Source organism: Sceloporus occidentalis, unplaced genomic scaffold, assembly GCF_023333645.1.
Source record: "Sceloporus occidentalis isolate IW3139 unplaced genomic scaffold, rSceOcc1.0.p SCAF_3, whole genome shotgun sequence".
Classification (NCBI taxonomy): Eukaryota; Metazoa; Chordata; class Lepidosauria; order Squamata; family Phrynosomatidae; genus Sceloporus; species Sceloporus occidentalis.
In genome coordinates, this window is record NW_028316983.1 from 207,273,902 (window position 1) to 207,299,482 (window position 25,581).

Below are 25,581 nucleotides of genomic sequence, written 5' to 3' on the forward strand. Positions count from 1 at the left end.
TATATTATCAATAAATTCTGTTGAGATATTGTTTAAATCATATTTTGGAAGGATGACTGGTTTTAAATTTTTTTCTTCAGTTTTACTCTTATTTTTGATATAAGTAATTCGTGATCCATGCCACAGTCAATGCTGGGTCTAGTCTTGGCCATCAGTATGGCGCTTCTACATATTTTACTTCCACTTATAAAATCTACTTGGTTTTTGTGTTGGACATTTGGTGATGTACATGTATATAGCTTTCTTTTTGGTTTTATGAATAAAGGTGTTTGCAATGAATAGATTGCTGGCTTCATGAAAATCTATCAGATGCTCACTGGTTTCATTACTTTTGCCTAATCCAAATCTGCCTACTGTTTTTGATTCTTCCTTGCCAACTTTGGCATTACAATCGCCTTGGTCAGCTTGATGTCCTGTGTTGGTGTGTTATCAATTTCCCCCTGTAATCCTTCATAGATCTCTCCATTTCTTCCTGTTCTGTCTCTGTGGCTGGTGTGTTATACTTGAATTATGTTGATATTCACAGGTTTTCCATGAAACCTTATTGAGATTATTCAATCTGATTTTGCATTGTATCCTTTGACTGCCTTTGCCACATCTTTCCTTAGTATGAAGGCCACCCTGTTCTTTTGTATCTTTTGGTTCCCTGAGTAGAACACTGTGTAGTTGTCTGAGTTGAAGTGGCTCATTCTTGTCAAGTTTAGCTCACTTACACCCAGTATTGTTATGTTCGTGTGCTCCATTTCCATTTTTACTATGTGTAGCTTCTCTTAGCTTATGCTTCTCACATTCCCTGTAATTATTACATGTGTGGTGCTGCTTCAGACAGCATTTGTATCTTTGATCATGTCTACTACTTGTCTCGTTATCTTTTAGGTGTTCCTATGATCTTGGCTAGTCTTGCAAATGTGATTTCCCTTTGTTTCTTCCCATCTCTTTGTTTGTGTTCTGTGTTTCTGTGTTTCACTTGCGATGTCTCATCTTAGGGTTTTCTTGGTGATTGGGTCATTCAAGGAGGGTCACCTCAGCTTCCGTGCATGCCAACTTGTGCCAGCTATGGGGTCACTACTGTTCTCTCAAAGGTGTCACCCACCACTACTCCTGCTGCCCAGTAACTGATTGCCTCTCTACCATTGCTACCATTGTAGTTTGATTGTTCGATTCAGTCCCTGTCCCCTCATGCCTCCCTTGGTTTCCCTTCTCCCCTTGTGTCCTCCTTTCTTTAGTTCCATGGCTGTCTTTCAACTTCTCTCTGTTGTTCTTTGGGCTCTTGTGGCCTGGACTGTGGACTCTTGCCCTCCCTCCCAACTTCTTTCTGTTGTTTCTTTTCCTTTGTGGTCCAGATCCTGTGTGGCTGTGGGGCTGGAGGGGGACAGAGGTGCTCTTATCCTCCCTCCAAGCCACTCCCTGTTGTTTCTTCTCACTTGTGCTCAGATCCCACATGGCTTCTCTGTTGACTCTTCTCTTTCATGCCTGGATCCTGCGTGGCTGCAAGGCTTGGGGGCTTTGTTGCTAATGGACTTGACATTTTATTGCCTTTCTTTTATTGCCTTTCATCATCTCCTGTATAATTCTTAACACTTTTGCCCCATTATATCCAAATACCTCTGTTTACCCGCACCCCCCCCCCTTTTCTCCATCCTCTCTCCCATCCTATTTGGACCCTGCTATAAATTTCTTACTAATCTTCTATTGAATTTAACTGTTAATTTATATTATTGTTTTAATGTCTTTCTGGTTTAATCTTTTTTTAGTATTGCTATGTTTTTATACTGGGGAGGATAGCAGTTTTTAGAATGTTTAACTGTATCTCATTTTATTGTTGTAATCCACTTGGATTCCAAGTGATTAAGCGGATTATTATTATTATTATTATTATTATTATTATTAAGCCAGTGAAGCTTTAAAAGCTTACATAATGTATTTTATGCTTTGGAGTTGGCCCAATAAAGGTATCACTACTTGTAGATTTTGTATTTTGTTGTACAGTATCTTTCTGAGATGAATCTATGTTGCACGATTAGGGATGTGGGGGCAGGGAGAACCTGTTTCATATTGCATTGTAAAGAGATCTGATTGAATTTTTAGACTAATATATATACCCAAATAAACTTGTCCTGCAGATTGTACACTTCTTCAAACTTTTCAATTCAGTTTTTTTTAAAACTCCAAAATGCATACAAAAATGCACATATTAGGAGATGCATAAAAATGAATATTTAAGGGAAACTGAATACCAATAAATAAATAAATATCTGGAAATTTGATGGGAAAATGTATACATTTTAAACCAAACATGGGCACTTCTGATGGTCCATCATGATTTCTGCCCTCCACTAGACATGCATGCAACATCGCCTCTGACTCCCTGTAATTCTCAAGGAGAGATCTCTGAAGGGAAGCCTCTGGGGTTCAATCTGTCTTTTAAATGCAATTTCATCTACTTGGGGCTTTGTTTCTTTGCCGCCCTCCTTTGCAAGACACATGAAGTCATCACCTTCAATTTCTAAAAAATGTTTTTCTTTCAAAAAGACCAAAGTATTCCCTTCCTAGGAGATGAGCGAATGCATTTTGACAATAAATTGTGTAACCCAGAAGATGAGGATCCAATTAGGAGAGGGAACAATTTTTTGGAGGGGATAAATGAGGTCAGGATGCACATGGGATGATGGAAGTTACACGTAGCCCACTTTTGTTTTAAATACACCAGTACTTTAAAAAGAAAAAGTCATAAAAAAACAGGATGGAATGAATTTATCTAACCTATCCATCCCTACACAAGGCTGTTGTGAATACAGATGAAGAATTATGTAGTGAACTGAAAATTACCACATACATTCATAACATCTTAATGGGTTAAGGCCAGATTTCTTGTTTACTTTCTTTACAAGTATAGTATCACAGAACTGCATGATCAGTTCTAACTGCTCAATGTTCCTTAAATATTAAGTCCTTGAACACATGGCAAACGTCTTTTTTTAAAAAAAATTCTTTAGGAGACTCAATAAAGCAATTTCTGATATAGCATATGAAGTCCATAATCAAAGAAAGAAAGAATCAACAGTGTCAGTAGATGCATACAAGCTCTTGGACACACCTAAAGTAGGTCTTTGGATCCTGGCCTATATATAAATATAGCTCAGAGGAAGCAGCTCTAGAGTCTCCCTTTAACTTGGAGAACTTTAATGGATACTGTAAAATTAAAAGAACAAAAAACAAACAGAACACTGTTAAACATAATGTTCTTATACACCAGCCATCAGTGGGGAGAAATGAGAGGCAAAAAGCAGCAAATGAGTGACAGATGGCGTAATGGGCCAGACTAGAGGAAACAATCTTCTAAATTAACTTTAATGTTTCCTATTATTAAAATTCAGTTCAAGATTTACAGACACAGGAAATTCTGCACGTTGCACTGTTTTGTTGTGTATAGAAACACAGAATAATTTAAAATTATTTTGCTCCATGGGAAAAAGAGATACCAACAGTTAAACAATTGTGTCATCTTTTCAGTAATAGCTGCTGCTCCTTGTAAAAGTAACTTACCTATTTTAGTTGCACTGTAAATATTTTCTATTGGAAATACTACACCTAAGCCATACAGCAAGACTTTTGCAAGAGCTGGAATAAGCTGAGTAGTCGTCACTAGGATATTCACACAATTTGTCCTAGAACAAAGTAAAAACATTCTTACTAAAAAATATACCACTATACTCCTGGCAGCCTTAGCCTGCATAGATAATGGTGAGGAATGCTGGGAGATGCAATCCAATAACATTTGGAGAGCCCTTGCAACCTTGATTCATGGCAAAAACATCTGTTAATGGGAACCTTTAGGACAACATGGACAGACATGGATAAAAATTAACTAGTTCATTCTTATTTAATTCCTTTACTTCATGGATGTAATTTGAAATTACACAGCAATGTCCAGCAATATGTGCTATTTTAAGCACAAGCAAAAGTAAAAATGTGTTTTAGAGAAATGAAGAAATGTGGAGTAATTTTTTTTAAAGAAAAGATGTCCTAATTTATTAGTTCATATTATTTTGCATAACTCCCACAGCTTGATACTACTTACCTAGAGTGAATGAGTGTTAGTGCTTTCAGTGCAAGTGTTAACCAAGAATCTGTAAGGGCTTCAATTTCTGCTCTAAGCTGCAACCAAGCTTCTCTCTTTGCTGGACCCAGAAGACCTGCAAAGGGAAAAAGGGCAAGCACTGTAGTGTTTGCATTTCGGCTAAGATCACTTACCACATCTTACAGTTCTATAGAGTCTACAGTTCTAAGTAGCTGAGTAAACACAGCCATGTTGAAAAGCTTGAGAAAGCAGTGAGACAATTATTATATAGGAGGCTGAATGATGGGCACTTGCCTCCAACATTATTTTTGTAGGTGTTGTAGATTTCTTTTACTCGTCTATATCGGAAGGCCAGTTTTCTCATCCAATCCACTCCTCCACGCACACCCGTTGCTAAGCATAAATTAGCACTGGTAGCTGCTGCAGGGAAGCCATCTGTTCCAAAGTTATAGGTGCTGATTTAGTTGCAAAAAATAAAACAAATATCATCAGATTGTTCCAGAGAAACTATAACTATTTTACTCATAACTTAGTTGCATTGTAAAAAAGGAAGTGAAAGTAGTATTGTGCTAGAATTATTATTATTTAAAATAATTTTTCAGCCCCTGTTGTGCTTTGAATCAGCTTCAACTTACCTTAAGTCCTGTCCATTATCATCTGATGAAACGTCATCAATATGAACTTGGTCACACTCCTATAATAAAAGTGCAGCTATGTTTACTTTTATTTGATAATTGTAGTTCAATATATATTGTCATCAGGTCATCATTAAAAAGACTAGTAAGCCAATAGATATATACACTTTTCAGGTTGCTGTAACAGAATAAATGTACATTGTTAATATTCTGTTCTTACAAAGAACTTAGATATATCAACATATTTTAAAGGACAGCAGTTAAAACAATTATCCTGTGAATTCCATAAATGTTCCTGCATGCTTTCAGGTTACTTCAAACTTCCAGCTACTTAAAGCTTTTTCAGGCAATGCATATGCATAACTAAAACCAGACATTTTTGTAAATGTAACATATTAGAAAAATTAAACCTGATGCTAACCACCAATGAAATTATGACCTCTGATTGCTGTTGAGCCACACACCCGCAGAGCCTGAGGCAAAAGTTTCAAATGAGTGCAGACAAAAATAAGATTAAACATTGTAAAAAATCTGTGTCTTTCTTTCCCCCCATTCACTGGAGAGTTGAGCCTTCTTCCTCCCTTGTCCCATTGCTTCGTAAAACTTAAACTATTAAAACATGAAGCCCAGAATGCAGTTTTAAACATTTACAATAACTTCTACAAAATAACTCTTTACTCTCTTGAAATCATTATGCATACTTTTAACCATGCACATTTGTTAAGTATGCTTATCGGCTGGAAAACTGCTAAATGAGAGCATGGTGGTTTTTTGTTTTCTCTGTAACATGGAGCTACAGAACATCAATTATTATTTGCATCTGACATTTAGTGAGCAAATAAAACACCTTTCAGAATGGCATTTAATTTGCATCTGAGATATACATCTCTGTTATTTAGAAACACCCTTCTTCTCCTTGATGTGAATATCAAAACCAAAGATGAACCACTTTTAAAAGTATTAAATACACTGGAGTCACATATTTCTGTGTTACTGGTTCCCTCTGAACAAATTTCTCACTCTCTCTATGGATTTGTGATGGAAGGAGGGGAGATAGAAGTGGAAAGAAACTCAAAACAGCTGTTCCCTAACAGAATTAAAATCATGACCCTTAACCCTTGTTCTAAAACATCTATTTTCCAGCCAACCCTCTCCCAGCAAGAAGTGAGCTCCAAGGAGGAAAAGACTTTGACCTCATAACCTTCTTCTCCTCTCTTGAGGTCAACAACCTCAGATAAGAAAAAAAAATGAAAAAGTCTATGTGGCCTCACATGACGACTGTGAGTGTAGGTCTTTTGAATGCAGACTGCCTTTTGCAAATATAATGCAGAATAGCAGAATACAACATTGGCACCAAAGTACTGTGGGTGTTACAGGGCAGAAGGGAATTTAGGAAATAAAATATTATTCTTTGTAAGTCTACTTGATGTTTAGTACCTATATCATCAATGGCACAGTTAAGATCAAGTCTTGTTAAATAATCATTGATAAAAGATTAACTGAAAAGCCATTATTTTTCATATATCATCCATTTTCACAACTCCCATTTTCTAATTACAAATGGAACTTATATTGAAAGAAATTTCAAATTAGAAATGAATTGTAAGGAAAGATACAAGAAATCCTGTGCCCAGGTGTAGCTGTCCTGATCCATGCTACCAAGCAGCTAGACATTTGGAGCTGTAATAGAGTGAGTGTCAAAATAATAATTCAAAATAGAACAAACTAACAAAGCACTTTGCTGCACACATACACTTTGGTTAATCAACTTTTTAAAGTCATTGTGCTTCAAAGCAAAACACAAACACTATTAATTTTAGCTTTGGAAAGGCTGAAGATAACGGAGGGAGCAAAAGAGTAAGATGTTTCAAAACTAGGCTGGTTCTCATCCCATCAGCATCCCCCTCCCCACTGCAATCCTCTTTGTTGTCTCCAAAGCTTCTGGTAAATTGCACAAAACTCAAGTGAAATTTTCAGGTGTAGAGAGAAATGAAATGAGAAAGATGAGTCAAAAGTAGGTGCATTGCTTCCAGAAATGGACTGGAGTCTATGGAAACATATGCTACAAATTTTATTTTTCAGGCTCTGGTATGGGGCAAGAAGAATAGCCAGTTCAGCCTGGTTGGCTGACAGGAGGCAGAGCTTGGGAACAAGTGAATGTTTCATCATATGAATTGCTTCACCCCCCATGTCAACAGTCAGGTTTGACTATCATTCTCACACTCCCTCCTCCAGTATTTCTTTGTGGTTGTTGTTAGTTTATTGTTTTATTAGTGGCATCACATTACTAATATTGACTGTCACAACACCAGGCAGTTTTGGCATGTGGAAGTAGATGGAGCCTATATATATACCTTTCATACCTGGCATAGGAGCACCAGTATGAGAGTAGATGGAACACTTGTACCTTTCATAACTGGCCAGGGAGTGGGGGGGGGGGCTTATGGGATCTTGGGGTTGTAGGCAACCAGATCCCATCCAGCTTGGAGTGAGATGTTCTGCCCCACTCTCTAGTGGCAAGGGATGGTGACGACAGGGGCAGATTTCTGCATCTACCACCAAGTAAATGGGTTTCTATTGGCCAGCAGCTGGATCAATTGATCCTTGGATTCAGATCCTTGGGACCAAGTCTATTCAGCTGTAACCAATAAAGTGGTGGTCTTTGCCTTTCAAATAAAAGGTAGGGTGTGTTCATTCTTGTTGCTGAATCCAAAAATCCCCTACTGTCCCCCACTCTCCAAAAACACACACACGCCACAATAAATTACGAGGGACAGAGACCACTTAAAAAACAAACAAACCCAATTACTACAAAACATCTCATTTTTAATAATGACTGTTTGTACACTTTCAATTCTAACATGACATTGGAATCCTTTAATTCCTATATCACGACAATCTGAGTCAAGGTAGCCATTATGAACCTCTTCATGGGGACTGTATGATATATTACTGGCTTGCTAATGACCACCTATTAAGTTTGCAACTAGGACTGTACCAAGATCTTTTAGGTCCTGTTCTAATATTACCACTTCTGAAACATTACAAGGTCTCACATAAAGACAGATGGAATCTCTGATGTGTGGCTAAGAACAGCAGACATCTAAGCAATAAAACATCCCAACATTTCCCATCTTTTGACAGTGAGATTTTCCCCATATAGTATTTCAGGTGTTGAGTAAGAAAAAGACAAGCGGGATGGATTAGAAAAGTACTGTTTCGGAAAGATGTTAATGTCAGGGAAATGTGCAGTGGGAAAAACTATTCAAAACAAAAATATACTTGAAAAAAACAAAATGGTGGAAAGAAGAAAGATTATGAAATGAGAGAGAAGGGGAGAAAAATAATAGACACCATGAATTGGGGAGATGAAGGAGCAAAAAGAAAACCATTTGGCAGGTTCTACTTTAACTGCAGCTACAAAAGAAAATGTATGGGCAAATACTTCATGCTGGCAAAGAAACTAATCTTCTTTAACTTCTGGGACAAATGCAAAAAATAAATCATTAAAGAGCAACTTTAGCTGACAGATCTAATTAGCTCCTAATTCTTAATGAATTGATTGTGTCTTTTCTGTAAACATCCTGTGTTTATTTTCTGTCTTTTGAGGATTTTTGTTCTTAGGAGGAGGTATTAGAAGCATTGTTCAGCATTGAGGTTAGGCATAATTAAGTGTCAACAGGTTTACAAGCTTTAACTTTAAAAAACCATTATTTGCTGGACTAGGATAATTAGGCTTTGGTTTAAACAAGCTTCAGTTAAATGACCAACAAACCTCTAATCTCTTCCCCATATCACTGAATCTGAAAACTTTTTATATTTACAATTTCAAAGGCTCAGGAGATTCTGAAGTATTTTAAAATAAAGAATACTTCAAACCACATGAGCAAAAACAAAATAACTACACTGGATAATACAAAATATGTTTTGGATACATAACCTGTATTTGAAATGAGAAGAATATATGTACTTTATCTTATTATAACAGGTTATATCATTCAAATGATTAAATAAAATATTCCAGGCAGTTCTCTCGGTTTAGTTTTCTAAATGCATTGATTTGTACAACTTGGAAAAATCTGAATATAGTCTCAAGAAATTAAACCATTATCTTTGGTTTGTAGGTATAACACACGTGCCTTAAAATCATGAAAAAATCCAGTTGAGTGAAGTTAATACAGTTTTGGCTTTCAACTACTTTGTCTCATGTTGGTTGTTATCTTTAAATCCCTACATGGCTTGGGCCTGAGTTACTTGAGGGAACGCCTCTCCCTACACAATCTGCCCTGCACCCTCAGGACAACAGGGAGGAGGAATCTGTTAGACTACCCATGTTTAATCCTGTTTTAAGTGGGGAAATTTGGGACACAAATGTTGTAAATGTGGATTTTAATGTGTTGTGAGCCGCTTTGATTGTCGCGTCACAGAAAAGCAGGATACAAATAAAAGTTTTATTTTATTATTTATTATTATTAACAGTTACTTCCAAAAGAGCATATACAGCTGTGCCCCCCCCCCCCCCCCGGTAATGGAACAATCTGCCAGAGGAGATCTGTCTCATCACGACCCTAGATGCCTTTAGGAAGGCACTAAAGACGGATCTCTTCTGGCGGGCATACCCACCTGACCTTCTATAAAGAACTTTAGGAAACGCCACTTCCGGTCATAACAGCATAACTGCCTGCTGCCCTGCGATTACTTTAATTGAAATTTTTATACTTTGTGATGTTTTTATGATATGTATTTTAGACATGATTGCCTGTATGGAGATTTGTGGTTGTAATCCCACTTCAATCCATTGGGAGAAGTGGGAAAATACAAGTAAACTATTATTATTATTATTATTATTATTATTATCATCATTATTCATAGAATCATATAGGAAGACCTGATGATTTTGTCTTCCATTTGTAACTCCACAGTATTTTCCCACTACTTATTATTTTTTCTTTAAACAAATCCTTTAAGGAGAAAAATGTTGTGTACCTATCAACATTATTTTGATTGGGAGGGGTGGGAGCCTTGTATTTTGAATCACCTCATATTTCTAGATTGCGTTAAAAATAGTTGAATAATGTTGTTGTCCACAAATATCAAGTTTGCTCTTTTGTTAAAACATTAAGTTGATAGATAACATTTACGTTTAAAAGGCCTTGCTTCTTTGATTATCTAAACCTGATACTTGAACAACTTTTAGTTGTCAAATGTTTAAAAGAAATAAATTCATCAGACTTGCCATGCATATTTCAGCTCACACCAAGACCTTGTGATTATAATAATAGTATGTTGCTCTATGTCAGTGCTTCTCAAACCATATAGACTAGTAGACTGGCAATTCCCCCCAACTATGCCTGGGACCAGCACCACATTTGCCCTCAATTATAATAAAATGCAATTGTAATCTTGCATAGTTTCCTAGAAACATTCAACAGACTGGCAGCTGATGCCTACCTAGCAAGCCAGAAGAGTTTGAGTTGCACTGCTCTAGTCCACATGGAAATAATTTTTCATCAAGTTCAGAAAGAACCCTACAGTATTAGCAAATTACCTTTTTGCTTAGTGTCTGCTAATTGATGATCACTGTCTGCTGGGAAAGCCCCTCACCCTGAGTGGTTTCTCATTTGCATTTGCTGAGTCTTGGTTTTGGTGTTCTTTAGGACTAGTAGCCAAACTTTATTTACTTTAAGGGTTTCTTCTTTCTTGTTGAAGTTGTCCAAGTGTTTGTGGATTTCAATGGCTTCCCTGTGCATTCTGACCTGATAGTTGTTGGCATGGTCCAGAATTTCAATGTTTTCAAAGAGCATTTTGTGCCCAGGATGGTTTATGTGTTTGCTACTGCTGATTCCAGTAGTAGGCAGTAAATGTTCCTTGATTCATGTTTGGACACAGCATTTGGGGGTCCCTATGTAGACTTGTCTGCAGCTGCATGGTATATGGTAAACACCTGCGTCTTTGAGAGGATCTCTCCTGTTTTTCGCTGAGCGAAGCATTTGCTGGATTTTCTTGGTTGGTTTGTAAACCATTTAAAGGTTGTGCTTCTTCACCACTTTGCCTATTCTGTCTGTGACTCCTTTGATGTATGGTAGAAATAACTTCCCTTTGGGTGGTTGCTTGTCTTCACTCCTCTGAGTTTTTCTGATATCTGAGTTGGAATAACCATTCACCTGTAGAGCCCGGTCTGGTGCTTCAATTCATTTTCCAAGAAATGGGGTTTGCAGATGCGTTATGCCCGGTCTACCAGTGTTTTTATTATGCTTATTTTTTGTACTGGGTGATGGCTGGAGTTCTTGTGCAGTTCTTTGTTTGTATGTGTAGGTTTTCTGTATACTGTGTGACCCAAACATTGGTTCGGTTTGCGATTGACTAGGACATCCAAGAATGGCAGTGTTCCTTCCTTTTCTTTTTCCATAGTGAATTGGATGTTAGGGTGGATGTTGTTCAGATGGTTCAGGAATACAGCCAGATCTTCTTCTCTATGGCTCCAAATGGTTAAAGTGTCATCCACATATCGGAACCAAGATAAATAGTTGTTGCTGTCATGTTCAAGAGTGACAGTGCTGCTAGAAATGCATACCTAAGTATGCAGTCTTTCTTAAAAAAAGTATACACTCAGCCAGACAGCATATATCTCAGTTTCCCTTATCTGCTATTGAGATGAAAAGAAAGACCTGCACAGAAGAAATAGGTTGATACCCACATGTACAAAATATTTAGTACATTAATTGTGCAGATCAGTCAATTACAGCTTGAAGCTTTTGCTTTTAGCCAGTTAAAATAAAACCATGAAAATAACTACTATAATTGTGTTTTTTAGTTCTAAATAGGGGAATAAGGGGATTATGTAAATTTTAAGTAGGTATGTATTTTATATTTTATGGTGTATTTTTGTGTTGTAACCCACCTCGATCCTTTTGGGAGAGGAGGAATATAAATAAAAATTATTGTTGTTATTATTATTATTGAAGCCTGACGAACTATTTCTTTTCTAAAGTATGTTAAATATAAAGTAGCAAATTGATATTTAGTTGTCGGACATAATGACATAAAAAATACTTAATGGAGGCCAACATCTGTGTGTGTGTGGGGAGTTTGGGGGAATGGGCTTTTGTTGCATGAGTTTGTGTTTTGTCTTTTTTCTACAGTGTATTAGTGTCATGAGAATATAAAATATGTTCAATACATGTCATTAAACACAAGAAATAAACTGAAACACAGGACCTCTTAACTCTGCCAAAATCATCTCAACTGCTATGATGTAACGGCTATGTCGGGTTTTTTTGCTTAAAAAACTAAAATCAACTCATTCTGCAGGTTCAGTAAATAGTGCATGTAAAGGATTTGGATACATTTGCACAAAATGAAAAGGCATTATATGTATAATTTTGTAATATATCCTTTGAGAATGATAAAGCACTACAGACTACAGTTCCAAATCTGCTGATTATAGCTAAAATGTACTTCCATGTTTGCTTAATCTCCACAATTTACCGTGAGAAAACTAACACCATGCTGTCAACTAATTGTTTCAGTGATTTGCTTTACAAAGTAAAATGAGCTGAGGGAGGAGAAAAACGCTCCTTCAGAACCAGGTCTTTTCCTTTAGCCTTTACATCACAGTGTCCTTTGAGATTTGCTGGACATTAGCCAACTCACAGGAAATGATCAGTGGATTCTCTGTTCTCCTCCTATCTGTCATTATGCGATTATCCCCACTGCTTCATTTTCCCCTACTGAACGAACAGTAGGGAAATTTGGTCCAAGTATGTGTGAGAACAAGCCACTAAAGCTACAAACACATACACACACACTTACACACACATCCCTCCCCAAATAACCCACATATATTCTCAAGCCCAAATACTTCTATAGATTGTTCCAGAAAACGGTACTTGTCCACTGCCATATTGCCATTATGTATTAAATCTGACAAAAACGTCAAGAAATCTATGCCTCACCTCCCCATAGCTATGTTACCCATAGCTGCCTTCAGGTATTGGGTAGTGCAGATATGCTAATAAATGAAGCCCTATAGAATTACTTCTGAGAAAGTGATAATATAAATACAGCAATAAGCACACTCTCACCCCTTGTACTCATTCTCTGTGCCTCTTTCTTCCATTATCCCCTTACATTGATGGTGAATTCCTCAAGTCAGTTAATGCTTTATAGCGTTCTATAACAGAGGAGCTTATCGCTCAGCATTTTAAACCAGCTCCAGCATCCCAGACTGGAGCCGGGATGTGGGATGGAGGTGGGGATTATCACTCACTAAATTGCTACCAAACCAGCTGTGCTCCGCCAGCACCTTTTATAAACTGGAAAGCTTTCTGACTTCTAAAAAGTGCTGGCAGAGTGCGGCTAGGACCCGGGCTGATGGTAGCTGATCGCAATTTAGTGAGTGATAATTCCCGCCTCCATCCCATGTCCCAGCTCCAGCCCAGAAGGTTGGAGCTGGGTTAGAATGCTGAGTGATAAGACAGTTGCTATGACTAATCATCATTATCATGACATGGGACACTGACAGCTTCAGTTTGGTACTGTTGCAAGTGTTGGTATGTCACAGAATAATATTTTTCTTCTATTAATGCACTTTGTACTAAAACCATTTTATAGAAATGAATTTCAAAGGAAAGCTCAAAGTAAAAAAATGGGAATTTTCAGTTGCATCTGTATGATATACCTTGATTATAGAAGAAACTCAGGAAACTTTTACACATTTTTCAGGTCCCATCTGTTCTATCAGCGGTGGCTTTCCTATGATCACTTTTCCATTCTGGAAATTATCAGATGGGAGATGACACATCCTTGTCCCATCCTTTTCCTGTTCTTATAGCATGATCACAGGAAGATTTTTATATGACCTTGCACTTATCCCATCATTATATCCAGAATGTGGGGTTGACCGTGATCATGTGAAAGACATTCAAATGATGTTGGACAGATCCCGTCATTCTCCTGTCATTGAAACAGCATTGTCTGGCATCCTCCATTAACAGGAGTTCATGTTAATGCAATGCTGCTTCAATGACAGACAATAGCACTGTGAACCAGAAGCTTTTCACAGGATCACAGTCAAAGAGGGGATAAGGATGGGGGAGTGATCCTGTTCTTATCTAATATGTGTGTGACAATCTCCTAAGGCATCTGTATTGTACGGTATTAATTGATGTTGTGTTTCTGTTATTGATGTGTATTCTGCAGCTTTTCATGAAATTTTCTTTGTATCTAACAAAATCATATTTTCCCCCACAGATTGTGTATTTCTGGCTATTTTGTATAAAGTGTAATTATCACTGGTGCACAATTAATGATCACCATTATTGTTTTAACATGAGGTGAGTAACAACTCATTCTATGTCCTAGCATGTGTTAACACTATGTGTTAAATATGAGTAAAGGAAGGCTGCTTTTTAATACCTTTCTTTAACTCTCTTTCTGGTTTAGTACTCTACTTTCAAAACTAGTGCCCGTAAGAATCATAGAATCATAGAGTTGGAAGAGACCACAAGGGCCATCCAGTCCAACCCCCTGCCATGCAGGAAATCTAAATCAAAGCATCCCCAACAGATGGCCATCCAGCCTCTGTTTGAAGACCTCCAAGAAGGGAGACTCCAGTACACTCCGAGGGAGTTTGTTCCACTGTCGAACAGCCCTTACTGTGAGGAAGTTCCTCCTAATGTTGAGGTGGAATCTCTTTTCCTGGAGCTTGCATCCATTGCTCTGGGTCCTAGTCTCTGGAGCAGCCGAAAACAAGCTTGCTCCTTCCTCAATATGACATCCCTTCAAATATTTAAACAGGGCTATCATATCACCTCTTAACCTTCTTTTCTCCAGGCTAAACATCCCCAGCTCCCTAAGGCATTCCTCATAGGACATGGTTTCCAGACCTTTCACCATTTTAGTCGCCCTCCTTTGGACACAGTGCAAGAACGAGTGCACAGCAAAAGAAACATAGGCTCTCTTCTATAGGCACTCACATCCCAACTCTATTCATTCCCATAATGTAGCATAGGCTTGAGGTCTAGCACCAGGTCTCGAGTATATCATAAGGACATTATGGCAAGTATAAAACACATCTTTGTTTTATGACAAGGAAAATACAAAGTTGAAGCAATTTCCAAATTAACTATCTGTCATATCAACATATTTCTGTTTTGCACAATTCTACTTAATAATTTACAGTGCCATAGGAAACAACCCTATATACCCATTTCCTTGAGAATAAATCTTGCCGAAGTGAATGACATCATTTTAAAGTAGATATACAGTATCAGGGAGAACACATTCCTGGGCTGTTCTCAGAAATCGCAAGGTGATTTGTAGCAGATAAAAATAATTTCTGATTCCCAACTAATGGACTTGACAGATGGCCTCGTAAGGGGTGGCAGGATGCCACCCCTTTCCTAGGCAGATCAGGACTGTGGCAACCTCATGCCACAGCCCCAATCCGGCCTCTCGAGGGTGCAAAAAGTAGCCACAAAAAGCGGGTCCTTTTTTTGCCCTCAAAAGGGCACCATAGCCACAGTGGTGTGGCTATGTGGTGCTCCTTCATTTGGACACAGCGCTGGAGAAACACCATGGTGCCACGCACTGTGTGAAGTGGTGCATGGCATCATGGCACTCTGTGGGTAGAGTCAGGGCATGCGCATCGGGACACAATGCCCAGATTCCATCCACAGGCTGGCCTTTCAGGATGGTCTGTATAGTCTGACTCTCAGCAACAAATAACTTTGGTACTGTCATAAATGAAAAGGGCTTGGCCTAACAAAAATGGGAAGACAGTGAGCTCCAAACTCCCAAAGTCATTATCCTTTATTTCCAAGTGTATTATTTTGAATCTGGTTAAGATCTGGTTTGGCAGATCTCAGAGTTCAAGGGGGAATCAAGTAGATCTCACAAGCCTGATGCTTGCATACCTGTTTGCATACAACTCAAGTATTAGAAAGGTTTGAGGATGTACTTTGTGTAAACATATGGCTGATCTACATTTCTAGCTAGATACACCTCACCAAAAGACTCCCCAAGCGGCTATCATGTATAAAATTAATGTATTACTATAAAAGCAATTTTGCCGTTTTTAGAATATAATTGTATTTTTTAAATTTGCATTTAATTTTTATATAATTTTTATCAGCCTTCTTGGGGACTTCATGGAGGGGTAGGGTATAAATCTAGAAAGTAAAAAAGTAACTGGATTATTGTAGATTATTGTGATATGAATGGTCACAGGTTTAGTCCACAATTAAAAAGTTGATCTCTGCATTGTCATAGCATGTGTTGGCAGCATTAAATACTAAAGAAAAAATGGTCAGAATCATCTCTGGAGTGGGCAAAGGACTCAAGAGAGGACAAAATAAACAAACAACTACTTAGAATTATTAGGAAAGGTATTTTTAAATTGCTTTTAAATCTCCCATTCTCATAACATGATTAAGAGCAAAATTGTTGTTTTTATGTGCAAACATCACAAAAACAATCCATTTTTTAAAAAATGAACTTTCTTTATCTGTATTTGAGGTTTGAATGAACTGCCTTTCAGTTATGGACAATAAAATCTTAAGTGCTCCTGTGAACTATCTAACCCATCATCGCAAAATTCCTGTTAACATACAAGATAAATCCATGTGAAAAAGGAGAGGCTATAGTTCGCAGGTCTTCAATACTGGCATTCAATTGGCAGAACCTGTCATCCCTGTCTGGTCTGTACTTTGTGACCTGACATTTTCTCTGCGTTCCCACAATAATTATTCTGTGCAAAGGGTAGGGAAAAAAAGGTGCAGATTACCTGTGGAATAGCCACAAGATATAGAGAACAAAGAGAGCTCTTGAAATCCATTTCATTCCATTTGACAATTTGTGGATTAACAGCAAATGAATTAAAACTGACCTTGAAGAGATTCCATTTGAAACCAGTGGAATGAACCTGCACAATTTACATTCAGACAAAAGAAATTACTAAAACTATACCTACTACAAAAAGGTCTAGACAAGAATCAGTTAATATTCCAGAAGCCGGAAATGAAACTACACAGAAAGTCTTGACCTGTTATTTATAAAAGAATAGGGTTTTCTTTGGTAAATAACATAGTCTCACACACAAACAGACAATTTCTTCACATGATAAGAGAAGAGCTATGTACAGTCAATCTAATTTTGTACAAAATATTTACTATTCCATGTTTGTCTCAATTATATTTAATGATTCAAGAACTTAGGTTAATTCATTAGAACAGAAAAACTACATGTTTCAGAAAATTTGACCAGATATCCAGTGAATTTAATAACATGATATATTCCATTGTACAGTATCTTCTGAACATTCTAGGTTCAAACAGTAAGCAATATACAACTTGTTTCAGAATGAGGATATCATCGGAAAAAGGGACTCAGTAAGAACCCTTGCAACAATTTCAGTTATGAAGAACATAACACTTTAATTAAGTTTCTCTCATTTCATTTAGTTGCTAATACAAATTAGGTTTCTTATCATAAGCCTTACGTGATCACAATTGTTAAAATTACTCTAGAGAAGCAAAAAAACAATTTACCACTTGGAAGATGTGTGTGTGTATGTGTGTGTGTGTGCTCACGCGCACGAATGCCTTTAAGTCACCTGTCAATTTATGGTGCCTTTTCATAGGGTTTTCTTAGGCAAGGAATACTCAGAGGTGGTTTTACCTGTATGGAATAGTTAAACAATAAAGTTGTTGAGTCAAGATTACCTTCATTCTGATGAATGATAGCATTCCTTAGATGATAAAATAATGTCATAATCTCCCTTGGGATAAAATTATCACCAGGTACATCTGAAATATGCATTAACGTGTGTCTCTGTGTATGTGTGCTTCTGATCACTTGCTATCCTATAGTGATCCCATGAATTTCATAGGGTTTTTCTTAGGCAAGGAATACTTAGAGGTGGTTTTGCTAGTTCTTTCCTCTGAAATAGAGTCTACAGCACCTGGTATTCATTGGTGGTTTGCAAAGTTATCCTACAAAAGCAAAATTAATAATAATAATAATAATAATAATAATAATAATAATAATTGTAAGCCACTCTGAGAGCTTTAGGGCTGAAAGGTGGGGTATAAATATGATAATATATATATATATATATATATATATATATATATAATTTTTAAACATAATTTTGCTGACAGTGGCTACACTCCAACATATTCCACCTTGAGAACAAGACTCAGTGAATAAATAGGAGCAAATTTCAAGTAAACCTGTGTAGGATTACACTAATCATCATCATGATTATTAGCTCAGATATTTCTGACAGGAAGCCTCAGATTGAGTTCAAAGGGATGACAAACAATATGTAACATAATTGCATATAATTTAACTACAAAGATGCCATTGTTTGGAAGGAGTCTTGCAGTCAAGGAGCTAAATCCAACAGCTTTACATTAATAGCCTTTTTCTTTCGGTACTCCATAGCCACCTTAATGCCTTCAAATGTACTCCAGAGGGTGCAAATTGGGGGGGGGGGGGGAGGGGCACAAAAAAGAGAAACTTAATCTACCAGCAGTGTTCATTCTGCTAGCAATATTGTTTGATACAATCCAACATAGCTACAAAATACTCACTACATACTATAGAACAGTTTTTATTTCTGTGCATGTCCATGTGCTGGCATTGTAGACTATTCCTCACACTTCTTTTAGCTCTGGAGAATGACTATGAAAAACTTAGGACTGATCAGTATTCTGAAGCCCGTGTAATAAAACAGGGATGATGCCAATAATACCCAAGGGGATGGGTGTGTTGCACATTCAGGACTATGCCTGTCTTGTTGCTACAATTGTCCTTTATTGGATAGTGCACTTTTGTATTCTTCTTTTTAATTCCTAGCTGGTTCTTCAAGTTTTTATTGTTCACCTCAGGCTGCAATTGTAAGCCTCACATTCAGAGATTCTGCCTTTTTCTCTTTGGCTTATCATGACATATTAGCTATGGTACAACAGGCATTCTGTAATAAAAAGTAATTCTATGTGTGACATTATTATTATTATTGTCCAGGACTCAAGATAGCTTATGAAAGTGAAAACAGATATAGCTAAAAGAAGTACGTGATACCAAATTAAAAATATAAAATAACCAATAAAATTAAAAACAGTTCAAAGCATAACTGTTAAAAAGAATAACCTGAACACAGCACATGAAAGTCCCTTTCCTCCTGAGCAATCAATCTTCAAAAGTCTGCCAAAATAGTAAGGTCATTACCTGCTTATAAAAGAATAGCAAGGGGGGAGCCAGTCTAACATATCTAGGAAGGGAGAGAGCCTAGGAGCTGCCACTGAGAAAGCCATCTCCCATGTTCCTATCAAATGTATTTGTGAGGGTACAGAGAGAAGGGCCTCTCCAGAAGAGGTAGGCTTACAGTATATAGTAAAATATGGTCCTTCAGATCATCTGGCTCTGAACTGCATATGGATACACAGAAGTTGAAAACGTTCATGTTTGAACTACAGTCCCAGAATACCTCAGGCAGCATAGTCACTAACCATGCTAGCAGGGTGCTTTTGGGAACTTTATTCCAAAACAGTAATGTTTCCAAGCTCTGATCTCTAGGACAAATATTAGAAAAATTCTGCAGAGGTTCCAAATGTACCACTGTTGGAAAAATGTGCATTTTTATTTAGATATCCATATTAATATGTGGACATAAAATCAACCCAAAGACTCAATGTTTTAGATCAAAAGGTGAAAAAGTTTTTATTTCTGTTGGTAACACTGGGTGTGTATGTGTGTGGATGGTTAAAAAAAAACACCACATAATTTTAAACATCACAACTGTCAGATGCTCAGGAAAGTATCAATGACTCATATCTACTCTTTAAACAAATCTATATTTACAGGGGGGAAAATGACCACAGACCAAAGTAAAATTGTTGTTAAATCATTGGTTATTGGCATTCATTCTTCTTTAGCAACTATTTACTGTAGATATTCATTTATTATCTCAGGGGTGTTTTGTTTCTGACCTGTTTCAGGGACCACACATTAGGGGTTGTCTGCATGGGCCAAAGGCCCGGTTTCCTGCCAGCCTTGTGTTATCTAGATCAGACAATTGAGGCCAAAAATCCCAGGGCAGGATTGGTCCCAGTCATGCATTACCACATACAGATCTGGATGATCTGGCCTGACCACGATGACAAAGTCTAACTTAACTAGGCTGCAAACCTTTTAAATTTGAGAGACTGTGTGTATTTATAGATTTCAATTTTATTTCAATACAAATTCTTGGACTCAAGTCTTGAATTTTGCAACTTTTAACTTTAGATTTTTCTCTCTCCAGTAATTTTAAAATATTTGAATTCGTTTTGTCTCAAAGATCTGTCCCTTATTTTATGAAAACAGATTAGCCATTAATGAGAGCTCAGGGAAATCCTGTCAATATAAATAGCAATAGCAATGGCAATAGCATTTTCATTTATATATCATTTCATACAGCACTAAGCAGTCTCTAATCGTTTACAACTGTGAGCTAATTACCTACAACAAGATGGGCATCCTGGGAAAGATGCCTGAGCCCCTGGCTGGGCTTGAAGCCTTGTGATGTGTGAGTGAGTTGCTACAGTTTCAGCATTTAACCACTTCACCACCAGGGCTCTTAATCCAAATTTATGTTCCAACCAAAGAGTCAGAAGAAGAAAGGATTATTTTGACCCCTCAAAAGTCTGGGCTTTAGCCCCTTAGTGCCGCTTTGGAGCATGCGTCATCCCTAAGGCGTCATCCCAGTGCCGTCCCTAAGGTTGGTGTCAACTAGTGCAGTAACTCCTCCCATTTCACACCATCAAGAATCCTCAGTAATGCTTTTTTGCACCAATGTTACTCGTAAATTGTAATTCCCCCTTACTATTGAATGTAATGCTAACAGTGGTGGCATAAACAACTATCAAAATGTAAATTATACCTTCAAATTACAACATACACACAACCTAAATGTTTACATACACATAGTAAATGTTTGGTTAAAATGTGATGCTTTTAAAGGAAATTTAAAAGAATGAAAAATTTTTAAAAATCCAATTTTTAATTTTTTTAAAAAAATTAAAAATTTTAAATTTTAATTTTTAAAAATCTGAGGCTTCTCCTTTCTCCTCTCACCATCACTTGAAGCATTTAAAAGGGAAGCAGATGAATGCCACAGCTGTTTCTGCTGAAAAGTAGGTGTTTAAGGAGCAGTGGTGTCAGCCCCCCTTTCGGTGTCACCTGGTGCGGTCTGCATGCCCTGCACCTCCTGGTGACGCCACAGGTAAACTCCATGCCCCCAAAGCAGCCAGAGGCCACTTTATTTAGCCCGTGCATTTTGGGCCATGGTTACCAACCCTCACATCATTTTTTTCTGATTGAAATCTATGTCTGCATTGCATATTTGCTTTGTATGCATCTTGCATCAACTATGGCCTGTTCTAGCTTAGTAGAGAGAAAATAGTGAACAAGGTTTTCTCATCAATTAATTAGTTACTAATTGGATATATTCTTTGCAACCCTTGGCTTTTAACCAACGGTGTCCTAGCTGCCATTGGAACAGCTTCCAAGGGAACTGATTCCCTTCTTTTCTGAAGTCCCCTCAAGAGTCTCAGAGTAGAAGAGAAATTTCCATTGTATGAGTCAAAGTCCACAATCCACCAGTGTAAAGGCATTTATCCACAATGAACTACTTACAAAGGTGTAGCATAAAAAAATGAAATAATTACCATACAATTTAATTTAAGGCTGGTAAGGCTGCAGTTCTAAACATATTTTAATCCCTGTGAAAACAGTGGGGCTTACTTTCAAGTTAATATGGCTATGAATTTTTTTACACAGCTAGATAATAAGAAGTTAATCTGAAGAGTACAAGATTACACTGATACATGTTATCAAGTAGTCAAGTATTTGGAACAAAGGAATACTGTATTTTTAAAATGTGTAACAACAAAGCACTGGAGCAAAGGGAAATGGGCTAGTCATATGTTTAATGCGATATGGTGATACTACGCAAACTTGAGCAGATATTTGAGTTCAGTGAACAAAATCAGTTCTACTCAACAGCTGCATTCCAAAAAGGTCCAGCTGCTGCAAAGTGATTCTACATATCTGTCTGCTCCATCACAGTCCAAAATGCAGAGTTTAGTGGAATGCATTATTGTGGTGGTAGTTCCCCACCCCCCAGTAATATTTAAAGCCTAGGATACAGGTAACACATCATTTCTGTGAAACAGATGAATACTATATACTGCTAATATGCTATGTACTCATTGTATATTCCAGAGGTAGATTATTGTGAAAGAGAAAAATAAAAATTAAGAAGACAGCCATTTGTAGCCACATACTGTTACTATATGAGAGTGTAGGTATCCATGACCAGTGGGTTTTTAAGATCTAAATTCTATCTCCACAAACCTTAAGGTGACACAGCATACTATCTGTGATGTTTTCTTAGCTGTACAATAAAATGATGAAATCACTGGTGGCTGAGAAAAATTAATAATCAAGGCAGGATTTCAGGTCATGTCATTTCAAACTAGAAATGTCCAATACAAGCAATGAACCTCTAGCAAAAACCAACAGGGATGTATATGGATAGATACTGCATTTGCACAGTTAACAAACCAAAAGGTCAGATATATTGTATTGCCAACCCATACATAATTCAGTGCTTCCAGTCAGACTAATAAGTTGATGCTGAAAGCACCAGAGCAGCCAGAGTTTCATTCATAGACACTCAGTGTTGACTTGGATTTATAAAGAACGAAACTAACATGACCTTACGACTAGTTTGCCTCTAGAGCCAAACAGTGGATTGTAAGGGCAAATTTATCACTATGCTGAAACGGAAGATTCATTTAATGATGATTAAATCAAAAGTGCCTTGAAGATTTCTCTAGAACCCTGGTGGTGCAGTGGTTAAATGCCAGTAGTGTAGTCACAACACTGTAAGTTCACTTCCTCAGGGCTCCAGGTTGACTCATTTCCATCCTTTCATAGGTCAGTAAAATGAGTACCCAGCTTGCTGGCTACCACACTGTAAATTGCTTTAAGAGTATTTAGTTCAGTATGCAGAGATATAGAAATGTAAAGTGCTATTGCTAGAACCCAATTAAGAGTGGAAACATGTCTGCTTATGAGGATGGAATGGCTCAGATAACCTCTGAGCCATTGTTCTACATATGTTTCATGCCTCTGCACTTCCTGGTTCTTCCTGAGACCAGATGTGCCAAAATACACTAATAATGGGTGTTGTCATAACACAGTAAGAAGCAGGAAACACAGGTAATCCTGTAGGCAGGAAAAAATGTTTTCACATTCAAAACATTTTCATTCACTTTTCATCAAAACTGAACACTTCTCAAAAACTGTCATTTTGACTATTCAGCAATTTATAACAATACTAGCAGCAACAACCGTTTTTCCAGTAATCTATTATGTAGATGGAAAGGCAGTGCAACTTGAAACCTTTCACTTATGTTCTTTTCTGCTTTCAATATACAGTACTGCAGAGCAAACAGCTGAGTTACAACATTAAGAGCCATGCTGGATCAGACCAAAGGCTTGTTTGGTACAGGACTGTGTACCTACCATGGACAAGCAGCTGCTTACGAGAAGCCTGGGATCAGGACATGAGCACAATAGAACTCTCCTGCTTAGATTTCCCATTATGTGGTGTATAGACACATAGTTACTTTGATATGAAAGGCCAAATCCAGCTGTCATTGTAGTTGATGCTGAGAGTGCTATCCTACACTAATATGTATAATTCCCCTTTAAAGTAGTCCAGGTTGGTAGCCGCCATGCTATCTTTGAGATAAAGGATTTCAAAGTTTAACTATGCACAGTGTAAAAACATACAGTAGGGCCTTGGTATCTGCTGAGATTTGGTTCTAGGACCCTCTGCCCCCCATGGATAACAAAATCTGTGGATGCTCAAGTCCCATTAAATACAATGGCACAGTAAAATGGTGTCCTTCTATAAAATGGTAAAATGAAGATTTGCTATTTGAAATTTATACATTTTTAAATATTTTCAAACCATGGATGCTTAAATCTGTGAATATGGAGGGTACTTTCTTTTATCTGAGTAGTGTCTCTCACATTTAGCTTGACAGGATAATCCTGGATTCTGGTATTTTGGAGGAAGGGCAGATCTCTATAGCCATCTTTCACATAGCAAACAAACAGATCTTTATGTCCCCACCTATCTTCCTTTTTCTTAAGCAGAAAAGCTCCACACATTACCATGTAGCTATTGAGAAAAGATGTTTCTATCCTAAATTATTACATAGAATACCCCACATCTCAGTACTGTGGGCTCGAAATAAGTGACAAGCCAAGTAAAATCATTTACCAACTAGGGGCCCAATGTTACAGTGGCCTACCATGGTTGTATCCTGATATCCAGGTGCACTGTCACATATTCTCCCAGTTGGGTAAATGAAGGTGGGTACTCACAATAGCACTAGGATTCCATTGATCTACTATGGGCCCTACTGCCCTACAATTTCCCCTCCTAGCAAGCAGAATTGGTCTCAGGAATCACCACGGAGATTGTTGCGCTAAAGATTACACAGGCCAGAAAAATTGAGGCCCATAAAACATTTTAAAAATGTATACTAGTCTTATTGGAATGTGCTGTTCTAAATCCAAAAATGACTGCAGATTTACTCAATAATATAAAGTTCTTTTCACAATTTTCTTTAATATTTCTATGTTGTAATATGTAACTGAATAAAATGATTCTGAAAAGATTAAGAATGGGGTTGAACTCTTCTAGGAGATTTTCAAAAAACTTCAGTTTGCTGATATGAAACATACAAATCAGTTCAAAAGCAATAAAAGAAATCTGGAATATCAGCATCCACACTTAACCAAAACTGAATTGATAAATATATGGAATTTGTGAAAGATCTGTGTGGGGTATGACATTTTTATTGTTATATTTAAATTCAGGGCCCAAAAATTCATTAAAAATGGCTATAATATTGAAAAAGGTTTTTCCTTGCAGGCCAATATTATTATTCTTTGCTATCTGAATGACATTTTTGGCAGAAAAACATGGCATAAGTGCAATAAATAGATAAATGGATAAATTAACTAACTAAATAAAAGCTAGTTTTTCTTTGAAAACAACTACTTCCTTATTACATTTAATCTGATGTTGACTATAATGTGTTCTACAATTTACTCCCACCCCTGGCAATTTCATTGCTTTCTTCTGTAAATGTGGTAGCACTACAATATTATTTGTAAGACAAGAGTTATAATAGCATTGCATAATACTTTATAAAAGAACTACAATACTGGCAGTTTATTTTCAGCCTTTTCCTAATTATTCCTGGAGTGGAATCCATCTTTTATTACAACAGATATGCATTGGATTGACATTTTCACAGACATTCTCCAAAAGCATTTCCAAAAAAAGCATATATATATATATATATATTAGTTTCTAACTTAAAGATATTTAGCAGTATCTAATAAGTCACACTCTAGTTTGAAATTTTATTATTACGGTCGATGACCAGCATACGGTTGATGACTAACCCTAGTTTGAATGGAGAAACCACAATTTGGATAACTGCTTCAGGCATGCTTAGGAGGATCAATGCTGCACCAGAAACTACTTTTGAAACATCCTCAAGTTTCAATAGCAGTTTGATGGCTGAGATGAGGCATTACTACTCAGGAAATTCAGTGCTTTTGTGAATTACACAGCCCTCTGGAGCATTACATTCTGGGCCAGTCCTATCATTTGGAAGAATGGGCACCTACCACAGGTAGCATATTTTAGGTCTCATGGAATTCTTCTTCTTCTTCTTCTTCTTATTTATTTATATCCTGCTTTCCTCTCAGTACAGGAAGGGCAGCAAA

The 25,581-nt window shown here is 37.2% G+C and overlaps 1 protein-coding gene across 9 annotated transcripts in view; it reads right to left on the minus strand.

The window, feature by feature from the left end:
* The window catches only part of EYA1 (EYA transcriptional coactivator and phosphatase 1), a 119,650-nt gene that overhangs the window by 16,943 nt on the left and 77,126 nt on the right, over window positions 1-25,581 (minus strand). For all 9 annotated transcript variants that reach the window (XM_089517442.1, XM_089517449.1, XM_089517447.1 and 6 more), the window contains 4 exons: window positions 4,717-4,775; window positions 4,376-4,536; window positions 4,082-4,196; window positions 3,547-3,668 (listed from right to left, as the gene is read on the minus strand). In XM_089517442.1, coding sequence (XP_089373568.1) covers window positions 3,547-3,668; window positions 4,082-4,196; window positions 4,376-4,536; window positions 4,717-4,775 — 457 coding nt within the window. The remainder of the gene's footprint in view (window positions 1-3,546; window positions 3,669-4,081; window positions 4,197-4,375; window positions 4,537-4,716; window positions 4,776-25,581) is intronic.